The following is a 16,441-nucleotide window of genomic DNA, read 5'->3' as shown; positions in this document are numbered from 1 at the left end:
TCCGGAAGGAATCCTCGAAATGTGGACTGGGACAGGTGTGGTGAGCTTGTAACAGAGCGATTACCAAACCTGAAAGAACTCAAATGAGCAGCAATGATTGAAGACGCTACTAAGAAATTAGAAGGTACTTTAATCAATTTCTTTGAGGAACTATGCCCACTCAGGCAAAGCAGACAGGAGAAAGCGGTTCCTTGGTGGAACCCTGAACTGTCGAAGTTTCGTGTACGGTCCAGAAAACTTCTTAATAAGGCCTTGAAGACCCAAACAGAAGAGGACTGGGCTAATCATCGACTTACACAGAGAGAATATAAGAAAAAAGTACGGAAAGCCAAATTGAATCCTATAGAAATTTCTGCAGTAACGTCGAAGAAGTGAGGGGAACAAAGATCCTTTGTAAGGTCCTTCATTTAGACCGCTCAGTAAGGCTGGATTCCATTCGAAAACCTGATGGTACATACACCATTTCCAAATCGGAAACGTTTAATGCTCTACTCGAAACCCATTTTCCGGATAGTAGAACTCTCTCTGAAGTAGGGAGTGGCATGAACAATAACGGTAGCAACGGTGGAACCTTTAGGTATAGCTGGTATATTGCTAGTCGGATAGTGACAAAGGAATCGACAAGGTTTTCCTTGTCTTCCTTTATATCCAGCAATGCTTAAAAAAGGAGGAGACAGGCTGATTGAGGCCCTGAAAAGGATCTTCACAGCCTGTCTTGCATTTGGTTATATACCATCCCAATGGCGACGCGTAAGAGCAGTATTTATTCCGAAACCAGGAAGAAATGACTATTCCCTAGCAAAAAGTCTTAGACCAATCAGTTTGACATCGTTCATGTTGAAAAGTCTGGAACGAGTGGCGGAGAAACATATTCGAGTGGGGGTATTGCCGAGAAGTCCTCTTAGTAGAAATCAACACGCTTAGCAGAGTGGGAAATCATGTGAATCAGCCTTACACGATCTTGTTAGCAAGATTGAAGCCGGGTTGGAAGCTGACAAATACACAATAGGCGTATTCGTGGACATTGAGGGGCTTTTGATAATGCCACTTTCGGCACGATATGTTCTTCTGCCGAACGACACGGAGTTATTAAACCATTGTAAAATGGATATATTCCATGCTCTCTGAGAGGATGTTAACCACTGGTGGGAGCAGTGACGAACAAATCACAGTCAGGGCCAAGCAAGGATGTCCCCAAGGGATGTTCTTTCTCCGCTGCTGTGGGGCTTCGTCGTAGACTCTCTATTAGTGGAGATGCAGGAACTCGGTTTTCACGTCCAAGCATATGCGGACGACGCCTGTGCGCTAACATCGGATAAATCCTTAAGGAGGCTTTGCACGAAAGTGCAGAGGATTCTTGACAAAATCGATGACTGGTGCATGAGACAAGGTCTTCCGTTAATCCGAACAAAACAACCATAGTCTTGTTTACGAGAAAACGGAATTGGATGGACTCAGTCTTCCAACACCGAAAGGTGTGAGACTTGGTCTTTCCGATGAAGTTAAATATCTAGGAGTAATCTACGGCGGCCGCCGTAGCCGAATGGGTTGGTGCGCGACTACCATTCGGAATTCATAGAGAGAACGCCGGTTCGAATCTCTGTGAAAGCACCAAAATATAGCGGTCGCCCCTCGGCAGGCAATGGCAAACCTCCGAGTGTATTTCTGCCATGAAAAAGTATCTGCCGTTCGGAGTCGGCTTGAAACTGTAGGTCCCTCCATTTGTGGAACAACATCAAGGCGCACACCACAAATAGGACGAGGAGCTCGCCAAATACCCAAAAGGGTATTGTATATATATATATATATAATCTTGGATAAGAAGCTGACTTGAGAGACACACGTTTCACTGAAGGTGAATCGTTCATTGAAGATTTTTCAGCAATGCCGTAGAGTCTTTGGTAAAACCTGGGATTTGCAACCTGCTGTGGTCCTATGGATTTACACAGAACTTATCAGGCCAATCATCACTTACGCTTCTGTGGTCTGGTGGCGGCGGAGCATGGCTAAGTCCACAATCCGGGAACTATACAGGCTGCAAAGAAGTGTGTGTTTATGCATCAAGGGTGCCATGAGTACAACCTTTGGTGATGCCCTAAATGCTATGCTTAATTTGCTCCCCCTGGATCTTAAGATACAACAGGAAGCAATAAAAGCAATGTGTAGACTCCATAAATATGGTTTCTGGCACGAAGATGGAACTTCGGGACACAGAGAAATCTTTAAGTTGCTATCGGAGCAGTATCCACTGTTTTTGGCACCTAAAGATGACCTGATACCCACAGTTTCATTTGGAAGGAAATTTTATGTCAGATTTCCATTGTGTGAGCAATGGAGCATTCCAGATTGCATGCAGGGAGGTTTGACGGATATTTTCTTTACCGATGGGTTCAAGAATGAAATAAGGTCTGGAGCCGGATGGTACTTATACGATAGTAATAAGTATCACTATGCTATGGGGGAAATGACAACTGTTTGTCATACAGAAGTTTTTGCCATCCTGAAAGTAGCCGAATGGATAATCGAGAGGAGATGGAGCGGGAAACAGATTGGAGTCTTCAGTGACAGTCAGGCTGCACTGAAGGCCCTGGAGAACGCGAAGCAAACCTCAAAGATTGCTCAAGAATGTAAGAAGAAGCTTAATTCTGTCGCAAGACAAAACAAGCTTGTACTTATATGGGTTCCGGGACACTCCGGTGTTCAAGGAAACGAAATTGCCGACGAATTGGCCAACCGTGGATGAGCGGTGCCCCCACAGGGGCCAGAGCCAATAATCGGAACCAGTTCCGCAGGAATCAAGAATTGGATCAGCGCTTATGTGGGCAATCTACTGAGTGTTTTAGGAGCTAAAAAAATCTCCTGGTGCTGCTTGGCTCGACCTTTTCAAATTTCAATTTCACGCCCATATCAGCTTCAACGGCACTAGTATTTGGAAATACCCCGTATGTTGTAGGTAACTAGCGAGTGGGGTGCCAGCCAAGCCTGGGTGGCCAATAGATATGCCATATCAGCGCTTTACATCTAAAGCAGCTGAGAACAAACAGGTTGAGGAAAGTTCTAAGTCGTCGATTAGTGTGGAGGTAACTGGCGTTGAGAAGTTCAGCACGGGGATTATACAGCACATCAAGCGAGAAACAGAAAAAATAGATCTCTGTCGTAGCTCTTTTAACATGAAAAAGGAGTTGTATCCTTCTGTGTGAGTGCCGCAGGATCGTAAAGTTGCATCAAAACTCAACTTTTGAGGTATAGCTTGGCACTAAATTCAACTCTAAAGAATGGCTTGAAGCATCTAAAATGAGCTAGAAATATCCGCTCTGAAAGCCGGACCGCAGTCAATGGCAGATGCCCCATATGAAAACCCCAGCAACACATCTCAAATTGAAATATTTTGAGCCTAAGGGACTGTATTTTTTATTCTTGGCCATCGGAGATGAATGAATTAGTGCGTGACTACCATTCGGTTGTGCGTAGAATCGGTTCTCCGTGGATGAAACAGTGAAAGTATAGAAAAAGTTTTGCCTAATAGCGGTTGCTCCTCGCCAGGCTGTGGCAAACCTTCGAGTGTATTTCTATCATGAAAGAGAACTCATCACAAAAACGATCTGCCATCTAGAATCGGGTTAAAACTGGAGGTCCCTCCATTTGTGGAACAACATTAAGAGGCCCACCACAAATATGAGGAGGAGCTCGACAGGGGCACCCGAAGTGTAGATTGGTATCTGTCAGGTTTATAAAGAGATTTTCAGAAAATTTCTGAAAGTGATCCTTAAAAGCACTGGTTTATCCCGGGACGTACTAAGTGACGACGAATACTGTATAGCTATCAGTACAAATTAGCTGGTTTCTAAATGGGTTTACTGCTTATTCGCCTGCCTCAGTCATCAGAACTACTCTGCTAGCCTCTCGTTTGAATAAAATACCTGGGGAGGTTGTTATTTCTTCGTGAGAAGAAAGCGTTTCATAGGGTGCCAGCACCACAGAGCGCAAATTTTTTGAGAAGGTGGAAGTTAGCCACTTCGGGTTCTACCACTTCATAAGCTGGCTCCATATTTAAGATTCCCAACAGACTTTTCAAATGAACGACGGCTTGTGCTCTGCTTAAACAACAGTTTTCGGTGGGCTGTTGTAGTTACTTTTGAATTACTTCAAATTCTCATCAGGTCTATCAAACAAATAGTGGGTCCGTACTCGGCTAAAATAATAGCTTCTAAGCGCTTTTATAGTTAATTTCAGATTTTAAATGAAGAAATTGCATGAAATAAAATTTGTTGTGCTGTGTATGCGATTTTTGTGAGGAAATTTATTTTTCCATATTTTTCTGTGTGTTGGAAAGTTATGCTTATGCAAGTAAATATTTTATAAATAGTTGGATTGCAAGCGCTTGAACGTTAATACTAAACACATACATACATGTGTATATATGTATGTTTAAAGTTGCAAATTTTATTTTAGAAAAATATGTGAAAAAATAAAAATTTTCTAAATTTGTATCAAACACATTTTTTTGTTTCAATAAAAAATATTGCAAAGTCTCTTTTGCCAAGTTTCTGCTTCAATTTAAATTTGCTTTCATTTTTTACACACTTGCTCACATACACTAACATTTAATGTTGGTTTTTAAAAAATGTGTACATGTGAATGGGTGAATATGTGCATGAGCGTGTATTGAAAAATCCTATGCAAAAAATGTTTATTAAAAAATGTTCACTTAATATTTCTCTAAATCAATTATTTGCTGTTGCTAACTAACTCACTAACTGAGGACCACAAATGAATAAATAAATGCAAACTGCATGCAATGTGCGTTTGTTTCTCAACAGACATACATATATACATATGTATATAACTAAGCTTGTAAGTAAACAAAAAGTAATAAATATGTGTACTTAAGCAAAAAGCAAATAGCTTCAATTAACTGGAACAAACCAAATGAAAGAACATTTTGCAATGTAAACAAAAGAAATTGTAAAAAATATAAATGAAAGTAAAATTTAAAAAATTAAATAATTGTATTTTTTTATAAAGCTTTTTATAAAGCTTTTCCTATTTGATTCGTGGAATTAATTTTTCATATTCAAACCACTAATTTAAGCGCCATTAAGGCAGAACTTCATATTTTTCATGGCATAGAAATAGGCGAATGAATAACACAAAGCACATTTTTTGTTTTTAAACTGTTACGACTGAAGGACTCAGTCAAATTCACGCGCTAAGAACGCACTGCGTTTAGAGAAATAAGGATTTATTAAATAAAACGGTGAAAAATTGCCTACATTTTGGCGCGAAATTTAGGTTTGCATAGATGCACGATTAATTAAAATGCTATGCTGAAAAAAAAACGAGAACAGAAATTCAAATATCCTTTAATTTTGAAAATCAGTATTGAACTTTGGGTGCACACAAAGCAGTGGGAAGTTTTTTTGATTTTTATAAGCATACTTTTTGGTGCTTAAAGCCATTTTTTCATAGATCTAAAATATTCGTGGCGATTTCACCGACTTTTTTTGTAACTATTAAAGTAGCAACGTAAGAGGAGGAGGAAGAGAAAAATGCTGCTCGCTTGTAGCAGAAGAGTGAGTAAGCTAGTTTTTTAGTATTGGAATTAAGCTAAGAATGCTTAAAAATTCTATGTGATCCGCTATGGAAAATGCAGTGGCTCTAAAGCGCCTTCTGATCAGATCTCCTTGAAAAATATTAATACAGCTGCTTTGTTTAGCATAATTTAAGGCGATAAACAATACCTATTTCAAATACTTTAAAATATTTTAAACTTAAATTTTACTTGAGTAACGTAGTTTTAGGCGCATTAAATATGATCACTTTTAATATTTTAAATACTTCTAAATATTTTGGAGTAGAATGTTACTTGCGTAACACAGTTTTAGGCGCATTTGATATGTTCACTTTCAATAAAATAAGGATGTTTACTTTGAAATTTGATTCAAGATCTTTTTAACATCGTTCCTCAATTTTTCCTTACATAAATTCATTCTAATGCCAACTTTAAATTTTTCAATACGGAATTCATGGTTGATTTCGTCTTCTTTCTTCTATATGGGAACTTTAGAATTGTTGACAAAACAATTTAAGGGGTTTTCAATATTGATATTAAATTGCAACTACGCAGATTGGAAATTCTGTTGGTCTAATTTAAGGTGCATGTTTTGTCTTATTTTGCTTTTTCGGATTTCGTTTTCAAGCACTTAATTTCATTAACAGTAAAATGGACTCTTGACTGAAAATTTTTTATTGTGCATTATTACTTTTCATAGGTGCGGAGTTCTTAAGTTGGGAGGTAAATATTTGTAGCATACTTTCCAGCGTGGAAAGTTGCTGCTTATTATGAAAGTGTCTTGAGAATTTTTTTTAATATTTTTTGGTCTAATTTTAGGCGCATGTTTATTTTAGTTTAAAGTTTTTGAATTTCACTGCCAAACGGATAATTTTATTGACCGTAAAATCAACTGTTATTCGAAATTTTTTGATTGTATGGGTTTTAGAATTGAAAGTTGATATATGCGCTATATTCTCCGGGGACGGAAATAAGTTTGAATGGGCTTTGATAACTATTTAGCTCAGCTTAAGATCTGAAAAGTATTTTAGAACTTTTTTGTCATACTTATGGGCGCATATTCGAACGCGGTTTGAAGTTTCATGCATTCTTTCAAATAGATGACCTTATTAGTATATTAGTAAAATGGACTTTTGACTCAGAATTTTTTTGTTGCATACAATTACACATCAGAGGTGGGGAGTTCTAAAATTAGAAAGTAAATACTTGCAGCATACTTTTCGGCATGGAAAATAATTTTGAATGAGCTTTCATAAATATTTAGCTTAGCTTAAGTATGAGTTATGAAAGTCATTTGAAAAATATTTTTGAAAATTTTTGTTCTACTTTTAGGCCCAAACTTATTTAAGTTCGATTTTTCTTAGCTTTGTTTTCAAATGGATAATTTTATTGACAGTAAAATGGACTTTTGATCAAACTTTTTTTTTTTAATGCTATTATTTTTCATAGATGAGGGTTTTAAAACTAAATAGTAAATAATAGGACTATCAATAAGTTCGTGCGGTTTTACAACAGATGGCGTAACTTGATTATTATTCCATCGATCCACATTTCCAAACATTCATTGGAGAGCTACTGTCGTAAGGCACAAACGTCAGTATAAGTTTTTTATTTGAAGCGTAAACAACAATATTTTTACCACACTTGAAAATGTCGAATTTCGTGCCAAATAATGTGTTTTTGCGGGGAATTCTTCTTCATTATTTTAATATGAAGAAAAAAGCAGCCGAAAGTCATCGTATCTTGGTGGAAGTTTATGGTGAGCATGCTCTATCTGAGCGAACGTGCCAGAAGTGGTTTGCACGCTTTAAAAGTGGTGATTTTGGCTTGGAAGACGAAGAACGCGAGGGTGCGCCGCCAAAGTTCATGGATACCGAATTGGAGGAATTGCTCGATCAAGATCCGGCTCAAACGCAAGAAGAGGTTGCAAAAACTTTGGGAGTTGATCAATCAACCATTTCCAAACGTTTAAAAGCCATGGGAATGATCCGAAAGGTAGGCCATTGGGTGCCGTATGAATTGAAGCCAAGAGACGTTGAACGCCGTTTTATGGCATGCGAACAACTGCTTCAACGGCACAAAAGAAAGGGTTTTTTGCATCGAATTGTGACTGGCGATGAAAAGTGGGTCCATTACGACAATCCAAAACGTCGGGCAACGTATGGATACCCTGGCCATGCTTCAACATCGACGTCGGCGCAGAATATTCATGGCCTGAAGGTTATGCTGTGTATCTGGTGGGACCAGCTGGGTGTTGTGTATTATGAGCTACTGAAACCGAATGAAACGATTACGGGGGATGTCTACCGACGACAATTGATGCGTTTGAGCCGAGCACTGCGAGAAAAACGGCCGCAATACGCCGATAGACACGACAAAGTTATTTGCATTCCCATGGCAGCCGGTTCTACGTTACCGGAATGACTCGGGTTTTTATTCCCGACCAAGGGCTGCCGCCCCAGTACACTAGCCCTGTCTAGTGCACCGTATTTTACCCAAAACCTTTCGTCACAGGAGCAACTCATTGCAGCCAGTTTGCTCCAAATACTTCTCTTCCGGGCTGGCGTCGAACCCAACCCCGGACCTGAAGTATTTTACTGCTGCATTTGCCACAAACGGCTCCACCCGAACTCCACCTCGGTTAGGTGTAACCAGTGCAACGGGTGGTGCCATCTTAAGACCTGTTCAGGCCTTAAGACTCACAGGGAGTGGTCCACAAGGTATGTGGCCACGTGTTGCTCCCGCCCACAGGCGGTCACCGCCTCTACGGCGACACTGCCCTCAGTGCCGGCACATCACACTGCCGCCACTAACAACACCTCAACGGCCAGGAGCCCCCAAGAGCAACACGACTCCCTCTCCAACCCACAACCCTCCTGCTCCTACCCCAGTGCGGGGACAAACCAGCAGCTCTTGGTCCCCCGCACAGTCTGCTCCGTGTGCCAGACCGTAGTACCTCGGAACCTGACAACTGTCCAATGCAGTTCTTGCAGTGGCTGGTGTCACTTTCGGAGGTGCTCCGGCCTGCACACCACCCGTGAGTGGACACGCGACTACGTTGCCCCCTGCTGCAGAGCTCTGCACCCGCAACCGCCCACCGTGGCGCGGCCACCCGACAACATCAGGCCACTCCCCATTTTGCGGAACGCACAGCAGGACCAACGCAGACAACATCACGCATCCCTCACCCCCCGAATTACGACGACCCTCCCGCGAAGCTTCAAGCTTTTGCAACTAAACTGCAACGGACTAACGAGTAAGATTGACGAGATAGTCGACTTCATGAGTCGGTTCGGAATTAAGATAGCTGCGGTCCAAAAGACAAAACTGCACGCTAGCTCCCCCCTGATTACCAGGGACGGCTATAACGTGCACCGAAAGGACCGCGAGCGAGACAACGGTGGTGGCCTAGCGTTCATAGTACACCATTCAGTGCAGTATCGTCTTATTGATGAAGGCATCGACCGCAGGGACAGCACCTTAGAACGTCAAGGTATAGCTGTCCGGTCAGGCGATGCCGAGCTCGAAATTTACAATATTTATATACCCCCTGTCACCTGCTGCCCGGCAGGATATCTCCCCGATATTGGTGCGCTCATCAGGGGAGAAAACCGATTGGTAGTAGGTGACTTTAACGCGCATCACGATCTTTGGCATTCAAGCCTGCCAAATGATCGTAGGGGACAGCTATTGGCAGAGCAGATAGACGATTCGACGTTCAGCACTGTAAACGACGACGCCCCCACTAGGGTAGTGGGCAATTGTAGCAGCTCGCCTGACATAACAATTGCTAGCGCTGGACTGATAAATAGCATAACCTGGCGACCTATGCTATCGCTTGCATCAGACCACTTGCCCATTATCATCTCGATCGAGAGACCCGCCGATTTTGTTTCCGCGGATCACCGGTCATATATCAACTTTAACAAAGCTGATTGGACCAGATTCGCGGAATTTACTGAGAACATCTTCGCAGCCCTACCCACTCCCACCGATGTGCGCGCAGGCGAACGCGCACTCCGCAAGGCGATTACAGCCGCCGCGGCTCGCTTCATACCTGCTGGACGGATCCGGGAATTACGTCCCAATTTCCCAGCCGAAGCAGCCGTTATGGCAAACGAGCGTGACCGTCTACGCCAGGCCGATCCCGGGGATCCTCGTATAAAGGATCTCAATTTGGAGATCCGGCAACTGGTCACCCAACATAAGCGGACCAAATGGGTAGAGCATCTGAAGTCCTGTAACTTCACCTCTGGTGTGAGCAAGCTCTGGTCCACCGTAAGGTCCCTGTCGAACCCGACGAAGCACAACGACAAGGTGGATATCACCTTCAACGGTCGTACTTCGTCGGACCCGAAGAGATGCGCGAGCTATTTTAGCCGGCAATTTATATTGCATCCTCCGGTCGACAGATCCAAACGTTGTGCCACCAGACGGCTGCACAAACTGCCCTACAACAGTGCACCGCTTACTTTCACCAGCGACGAGGTTCAGGGGGCCATCAAACACATGAAACCATCAAAAGCCATTGGCCCCGACGGACTAAACATGCTGATGCTGAAAAAGCTGGGTCCATTGGGAGTAGAATATCTCACAAAGGTCTTCAACCTGTCTATGGCCACTCTCATCATTCCTGATAAGTGGAAATTAGGGAGAGTGGTCCCACTGCTGAAGCCTGGGAAACCCGCCAACCAAGGGGAGTCTTATCGTCCGATAACTCTCCTTTCCCCAGTAGTGAAGACACTTGAGGCCCTTCTACTCCCACTCCTCACTCAACACCTAACTCCAGCCCCACACCAGCATGGTTTCCGTAGAGTGCACAGTACCACCACGGCACTCACCGTCATAAACACCCAGGTAAACCGCGGCCTTAACCAAAACCGCCCCTGCGAGAGGACTGTCCTAGTAGCGTTGGACCTACAAAAGGCTTTCGACACAGTCAGCCACGCCACGCTACTAGATGACATTTTACAGTCGACACTCCCGCCAGGGCTGAAGAGGTGGACCGCGAACTACCTGAGTGGTCGTCACTCGTCGGTAGTATTTCGAGACCAAACCTCAAAACAGAGAAAAATAAAGCAAGGAGTACCGCAGGGTGGTGTCCTTTCACCCTTGCTTTTTAATTTCTATATTTCGAAACTCCCCCAGCCACCAGAGGGAGTCTCACTGGTCTCATATGCCGACGACTGCACGATAATGGCGTCGGGCAATGACATTGATGGCCTATGCTCAAAAGTAAACGACTACCTCGCCAGCCTTTCTCGCTTCTTCACTGCGAGAAACTTAAAACTTTCTCCCACTAAATCCACGGCGACCCTATTTACCACCTGGACAAAGGAGGTCAAGCTGCCACTTCAGGTACACGTCGACGATACCCCAATTCCGACGATAAACAACCCCAAAATTTTGGGAGTCACCTTTGACAGCTTGCTCTCCTTTTCGGCGCACACAACCGCTATTGCAACGAGAGTACAGAATCGCAACAAGGTCCTCAAGTCGCTTGCCGGCAGCACTTGGGGCAAAGACAAAGAAATGTTGCTGTCGACTTTCAAAGCAATAGGCCGACCGGTTCTGAACTATGCCGCGCCTGTCTGGTCGCCTGGAACCAGTGATACGCAGTGGACGAAGCTTCAGACCTGCCAGAATACTGCCATCAGGACCGCGACAGGATGTCTCCTGATGTCCCCTATCTACCATTTACAGGACGAGGCGCACATGCTCCCGGTTAAGGAGCATAACAAAATGCTCGGCAAGCAGTTTCTGCTTGGGTGTCACCGCAGGCCTCACCCATGCAGACACCTGCTTGAGCCTGAGCCACCTCCCAGGCACATCAGGAGACACTTCCTCAACTACGTGGACGAGATCCAGGACAAAACGGACAGACCTCTCCAGGATCGGACAGTATACAGACAGGCTATGAACGACATTCATCGGGAGACACTTACCACCTTCCTAAGCTCCCGACCCCCGAATGCCGTTATCGGAGTCCAACCACCACCCATCGCAGACGAAGAGCTCCAGCTTCCTCGAGAGTCCCGCGTAATCTTGGCACAACTACGTTCTGGATACTGTAGCAGGTTAAACTCCTACCTATCCAGAATCGACCCCGACATACTAAACATATGTCCTGCATGTGAAGGTACCCCGCACGACACTAACCACCTCTTCACATGCCCCATCAAACCCACTCATCTAACACCTCTCTCCCTCTGGACCCAACCCGTCGAAACTGCCAGTTTCCTGGGCCTACCGTTAGATGAGCTAGACGAAGACGACCGGTAATTTACACTACACTGACAGGGCGAAGATACTGCTACAACAACAACAACAAAGTTATTTTGCAACATGACAATGCTCGGCCACATGTTGCACAAGTGGTCAAAACATACTTAGAAACGCTCAAATGGGATGTCCTACCCCACCCGCCGTATAGTCCAGACCTTGCGCCATCCGATTACTATCTCTTCCGATCGATGCAACATGGCCTGGCTGACCAGCACTTCCGTAATTACGATGAAGTCAAAAAATGGATCGATTCGTGGATTGCGGCAAAACCGACCGAATTTTTCACAAAGGGAATCCGTGAATTGCCAGAAAGATGGGAAAAAGTAGTAGTAAGCGATGGACAATATTTTGAATATTAAATTTGTAACCATTTTACGTCAATAAAGTTTCAAATTTCGAAAAAAAACCGCACGAACTTATTCATAGTCCTATTACTTGCAGCATACTTTTCGGCGTCGAAAATACTTTTAAATGGAACTCGATAAAAATTTATTATTAACTTTATATTTGACTTTGTTTTGTTTTTTAAATTTGTTGGCCTACTTTTGGGCGCATATTTCAGCTTAGCTTGAACTTCTGTGGGTATTTTCAAATTAATAATCTTATTGGTAGTAAAATAGATTTTTGACTGAACATTTTTTTGTTGTTGTGAAGAAAGATTTTATATGCATTATTATTTTCGAACTAATTTAGCACATTCTCAGTTCTATGCAGATGGTTTCTTATTATGAAAGTGTCTTGCGAAATGCTTATGGGAATGCTGTTAGTCTACTTTTGGGCGCAAATTTGTGCTTAATATTTCCTTGAGTTATAATAATTAATTTTTCGCATGATTTCATATTTTTTCGACGAGCTGAACGTTCTGTTCAGCTTTTAATATTATTTTAAAATTCATGAATTTATTTAAGCTAAGGGGTCTGGTTTGCTACTGTAACGTTACAAGGCTTTAATATCGCTCTAAGGGGGTTAGGTTTGTTAGTGGGGTCTAACTTGTTGGCTCACTCATTAACGAAATGATTCGTACGTAAATAATTATATGTATACGAGTATATTCTTCTCATAATATGTTTTTTTCTTTCTGTGGGGGTTACTGTAAGTAACTGAAAGTATTCGAAACAATAAAAATCAAATCAAAACTATAATTATCATACTTATATAATCTGTACTTCTTTAACATGCGCCGCTTGAAACGCCGCCACAGATGCGCTATATATTTGACAATCTCCGCATAGCAGGTGGCCGGCTCTGAGTTGTTGGTGCTGGACGCCAGCGTAGAGGTGGAAGTGTAGCGTGCGCGCTCCTGTCGCATACGTTCCATTTCGCGTTTTTTCGTCTCGGAAAACTGGGTGGCGATAACGACGAGGCAGAGATTAATCATGAAGAAGGAACCAATCTAAATGAAGAGAAAAAGAGAGACAAAAAGGAAAAGTTTAGCAGGGAAATAGCAAAGAGGAAATATTTTATTATTGGTATTGGATTGATCAGCTTTCTAAGGCGGCTATGAATGCAGCAAAAACCTTGTTTAAAAATTAGGGCATACTTTTAGGCGCTTAGAGTGCATAAATTGAAAATTTCTCGGAAATTTCTGAATTAGTATATTAGCGCGACTATAATTAATACAAAATCTTGTAGCTTTCTCACTCACATTACGTTACATATTTTTAGGCGCTTGGGGGTTTGTTATTTCGGTTTATGAATCTTTGCATGTAAATTTTATACTTTAACAGCATCCAAATAATTTTACGCAACACAAAATAACAACCCAAGCTATTTGTAAATTTGGTATGCATACTTCTAGGCGCTTCGAGGCGTGCATGCACTTCACATTATTTAACAAATTCGCTCGCTTCCCATAAATTCTGTAGTGCGTAATATGTGCGTGTTCGTGAACTTTTTGTCACATATTAACACATTTGTAAAGTAATTGTTGTTTTTGTGGTTGCAGCTCAAAACTTTTAATAGCTGCAATCTGCAAATGTTTGCTGAATTAATGCCGGCAATTGTTTTAGGCTAGGTAGTTGTAGATGTTACTCTCTGTATTGCTGGTTTTCTTGTAATTTTTGTAGTGTTTATTGTTGTTGTTGTTGGCGCATGTCCTACAGTATGGTTGGGAATAAAATTTTCACGAGCTTTCGGTCAGTAAAAGCGACAATGCAGACAAAACTTTGCAAGGAGATTAAAAGTATGCCGAGCATACCTGACGGAGGAGACCGAGTGCGAAGCGGAGTCGGGCGGGGTGAAGTTTTTGTATATATATGTATGTGTATAATATGCTAGTGTGTGAGTAATGCATAACGAATTTATAATTCGAAAACTTTCTCCTTGAATTACCTGCCCAAAAATTTGCAACAGATTTTCAAATTCTATTCTCTGTTAGTTATTAAATTTACATTTTATCTTGATTTGTGTGCGCATACTCGTATAACGGTACATTAAGGTGCTAGCGTAGAAATGAGCGGGCTGCTTTTTCAAGTGAAGGTTTGGTTTGTTTTATAATTTCGACGAAAATATTTTAGCCACAGGGATTTATACGAAAATTAGTCTATTCTGGAAATATCTCTATCAAAAAAAAAAAATTTTATTTTTATTCAAAAAAATTTTTTTTTTAATTTTATGCAAGTCTCTTAAGTTTCCAATTTTCTAGCAGCAGAGCCCGTTCGTAAAAAAATTTTGTCTTTTGTATTTAAAAAATGTTTATTTTGAATTTCATGCAAATCTATCGCCTTTCCATTTTTCTAGCAACTGAACTCCTCGTTCAAAAAAATTAATTTTTTTATATCTAAGAATACTTTATTTTCTTACTTTTACGCAAATCTGTTAAATTTCCATTTTTCCTAGCAGCTGAGCCCTTTTGTGTCCAATCGTTTTTTCTTGATTGATAATAAATTTTTTTTCCTAGGAAACTCAATTTTTAGAGTTGCTATCAACTCAGTCGAACTCAGCAGTATCGCTCTATGGAGTCGAAATATTTCATTGGAAGTCATACAATTTTTGACGAAAAAATTAAAAATTAAAATTTTTCTTATAAGCTTTAAGAAGCGTGAAATTTTTTTCATTTGAATTTGCCAGTAGGCTGAGACACCTTAACACAACATACATCTGCACCTACGGCACAGTATGCATGCAGCTTGTTGACATGCTGAGAAATTACGGACAATTGCAGTTTGTGACAAAAGTTGGCAATGCAATTTTTGCATGGCGACAACTTTTTAATTTACAATGCAATAGTCGAACAGTTCGTCAGCCGGTCAGAGAAACGTCACTTTTATCCTTTCATTTCACGTAAAACTATTCAACAGGCTATAGCTCATGTGTAAGTGTGTTTGTTTGTATACATTGTACTAGTATGTGTAATGAAAACTTTCTACAAAATATTGTTTGGCAATTGTGAGGCCTGTTTGTGTGCTTGAATGTGCCTCCTTGTCGTGTTGCTGCTGCTAAAGTGACACACGTCGTATACGCAACATATTGTTTTGAGTTGAGAGCGTTGAGTGTGAGTGAAGACATGTGTTGTTGTTTATGTTTGCGGCATGTATTCTTTTCTCAACTTTTGCTACGAAAATTTACGCATGCAAGAGTGTTGTTGACAATTGAAGATTTTACGGATTATTTTAATTTATTTTTACATCAGTTGGAGAGTAAAAAGTTGAGTTAAGCCAGAAAGTTTGCATGATTTTGTAGTTAGAACAGGAGTTTTCACTGAAAAGTATCTTGTAATTTTATTTGAAGGCCTTGGTAAGTCCTTAAGAAGTCTTAAAAAGTTTAAGTATTTCATGAAAATCGATACATTGTAGGTTGTATTAGGAGTTTTAATGAATTTTTTGCACCATTTTAGAATACCTTGCTTTACTTCAGATTCGAATATTAAATTTGAGGATAGAAACCCACCCTTTTATCGCTTGTATTTTAACGAGTTTAAGAAAAGATTTTGCGGTTTTCATTTCACCACTCCGGCGCTGATTTCATATGTCTTATCGGGAAATGCGCCCCAAAGTAACTTTTAGAAAATGCTTTTGATATAGAAGAGCAGAAGTATAAGTAAAGTAATTCAGAGGATTTATTTGAAGTTTGGGTAGAGCGCAGACCTTGTGGTGCTTTTTCATATTTGCAAAAGAAAATGAGAATAGGCACCCGAATTGATTATTGAGAATGAAACAAATAAAATAAGCAGAGTTTACTTGGAGTCTAAAAAAATTTGTTATAAATTTGAATCAGTGTATGTATGTACATGTTGCAGAAAAATGTGGATTGGGTAATTATACCGCATAAGTTAATATAACAGCTGGTTTTCGATAAAGTTATTCAAGAGATCTCCTGAAGCGACACTTTTTCTATGAATATGGATCTTTATAATTTTAGTATAATAAATTTATTGTTGCACTATTAGAGAAGGCCTTTTTTCATTCTGGGCAAATATTGTATATTACCAAAAATAATTTCGAAAAAAAATTGGAATATTTTTTTAATAATTTTTTACAAGATAATTAAAAAAAAATTCTGCAATGTTATTTTCGTTCGTATTTTCTGTTACTACTTATGTATCAGAATTTTTTGATTTAATTTTTCCATAAAAAAAAGAGGATT

The 16,441-nt window shown here is 40.9% G+C and overlaps 1 protein-coding gene across 4 annotated transcripts in view; it reads right to left on the bottom strand.

Moving 5' to 3' along the window:
* LOC128858989 (uncharacterized) overlaps nucleotides 1-16,441 on the bottom strand; it is a 325,060-nt gene that overhangs the window by 60,900 nt on the left and 247,719 nt on the right. For 3 of the 4 annotated variants that reach the window (XM_054095624.1, XM_054095623.1, XM_054095625.1), the window contains one exon: nucleotides 13,009-13,250. In XM_054095624.1, coding sequence (XP_053951599.1) covers nucleotides 13,009-13,250 — 242 coding nt within the window. The remainder of the gene's footprint in view (nucleotides 1-13,008; nucleotides 13,251-16,441) is intronic. The other variant, XM_054095626.1, reaches the window with a different exon arrangement.

Source organism: Anastrepha ludens, chromosome 3 (genome assembly GCF_028408465.1).
Source record: "Anastrepha ludens isolate Willacy chromosome 3, idAnaLude1.1, whole genome shotgun sequence".
In the NCBI taxonomy this organism is placed as follows: domain Eukaryota; kingdom Metazoa; phylum Arthropoda; class Insecta; order Diptera; family Tephritidae; genus Anastrepha; species Anastrepha ludens.
The sequence above is the reverse complement of the archived record's forward strand: the minus strand, read 5'-3'. Positions and strand labels throughout refer to the sequence as shown.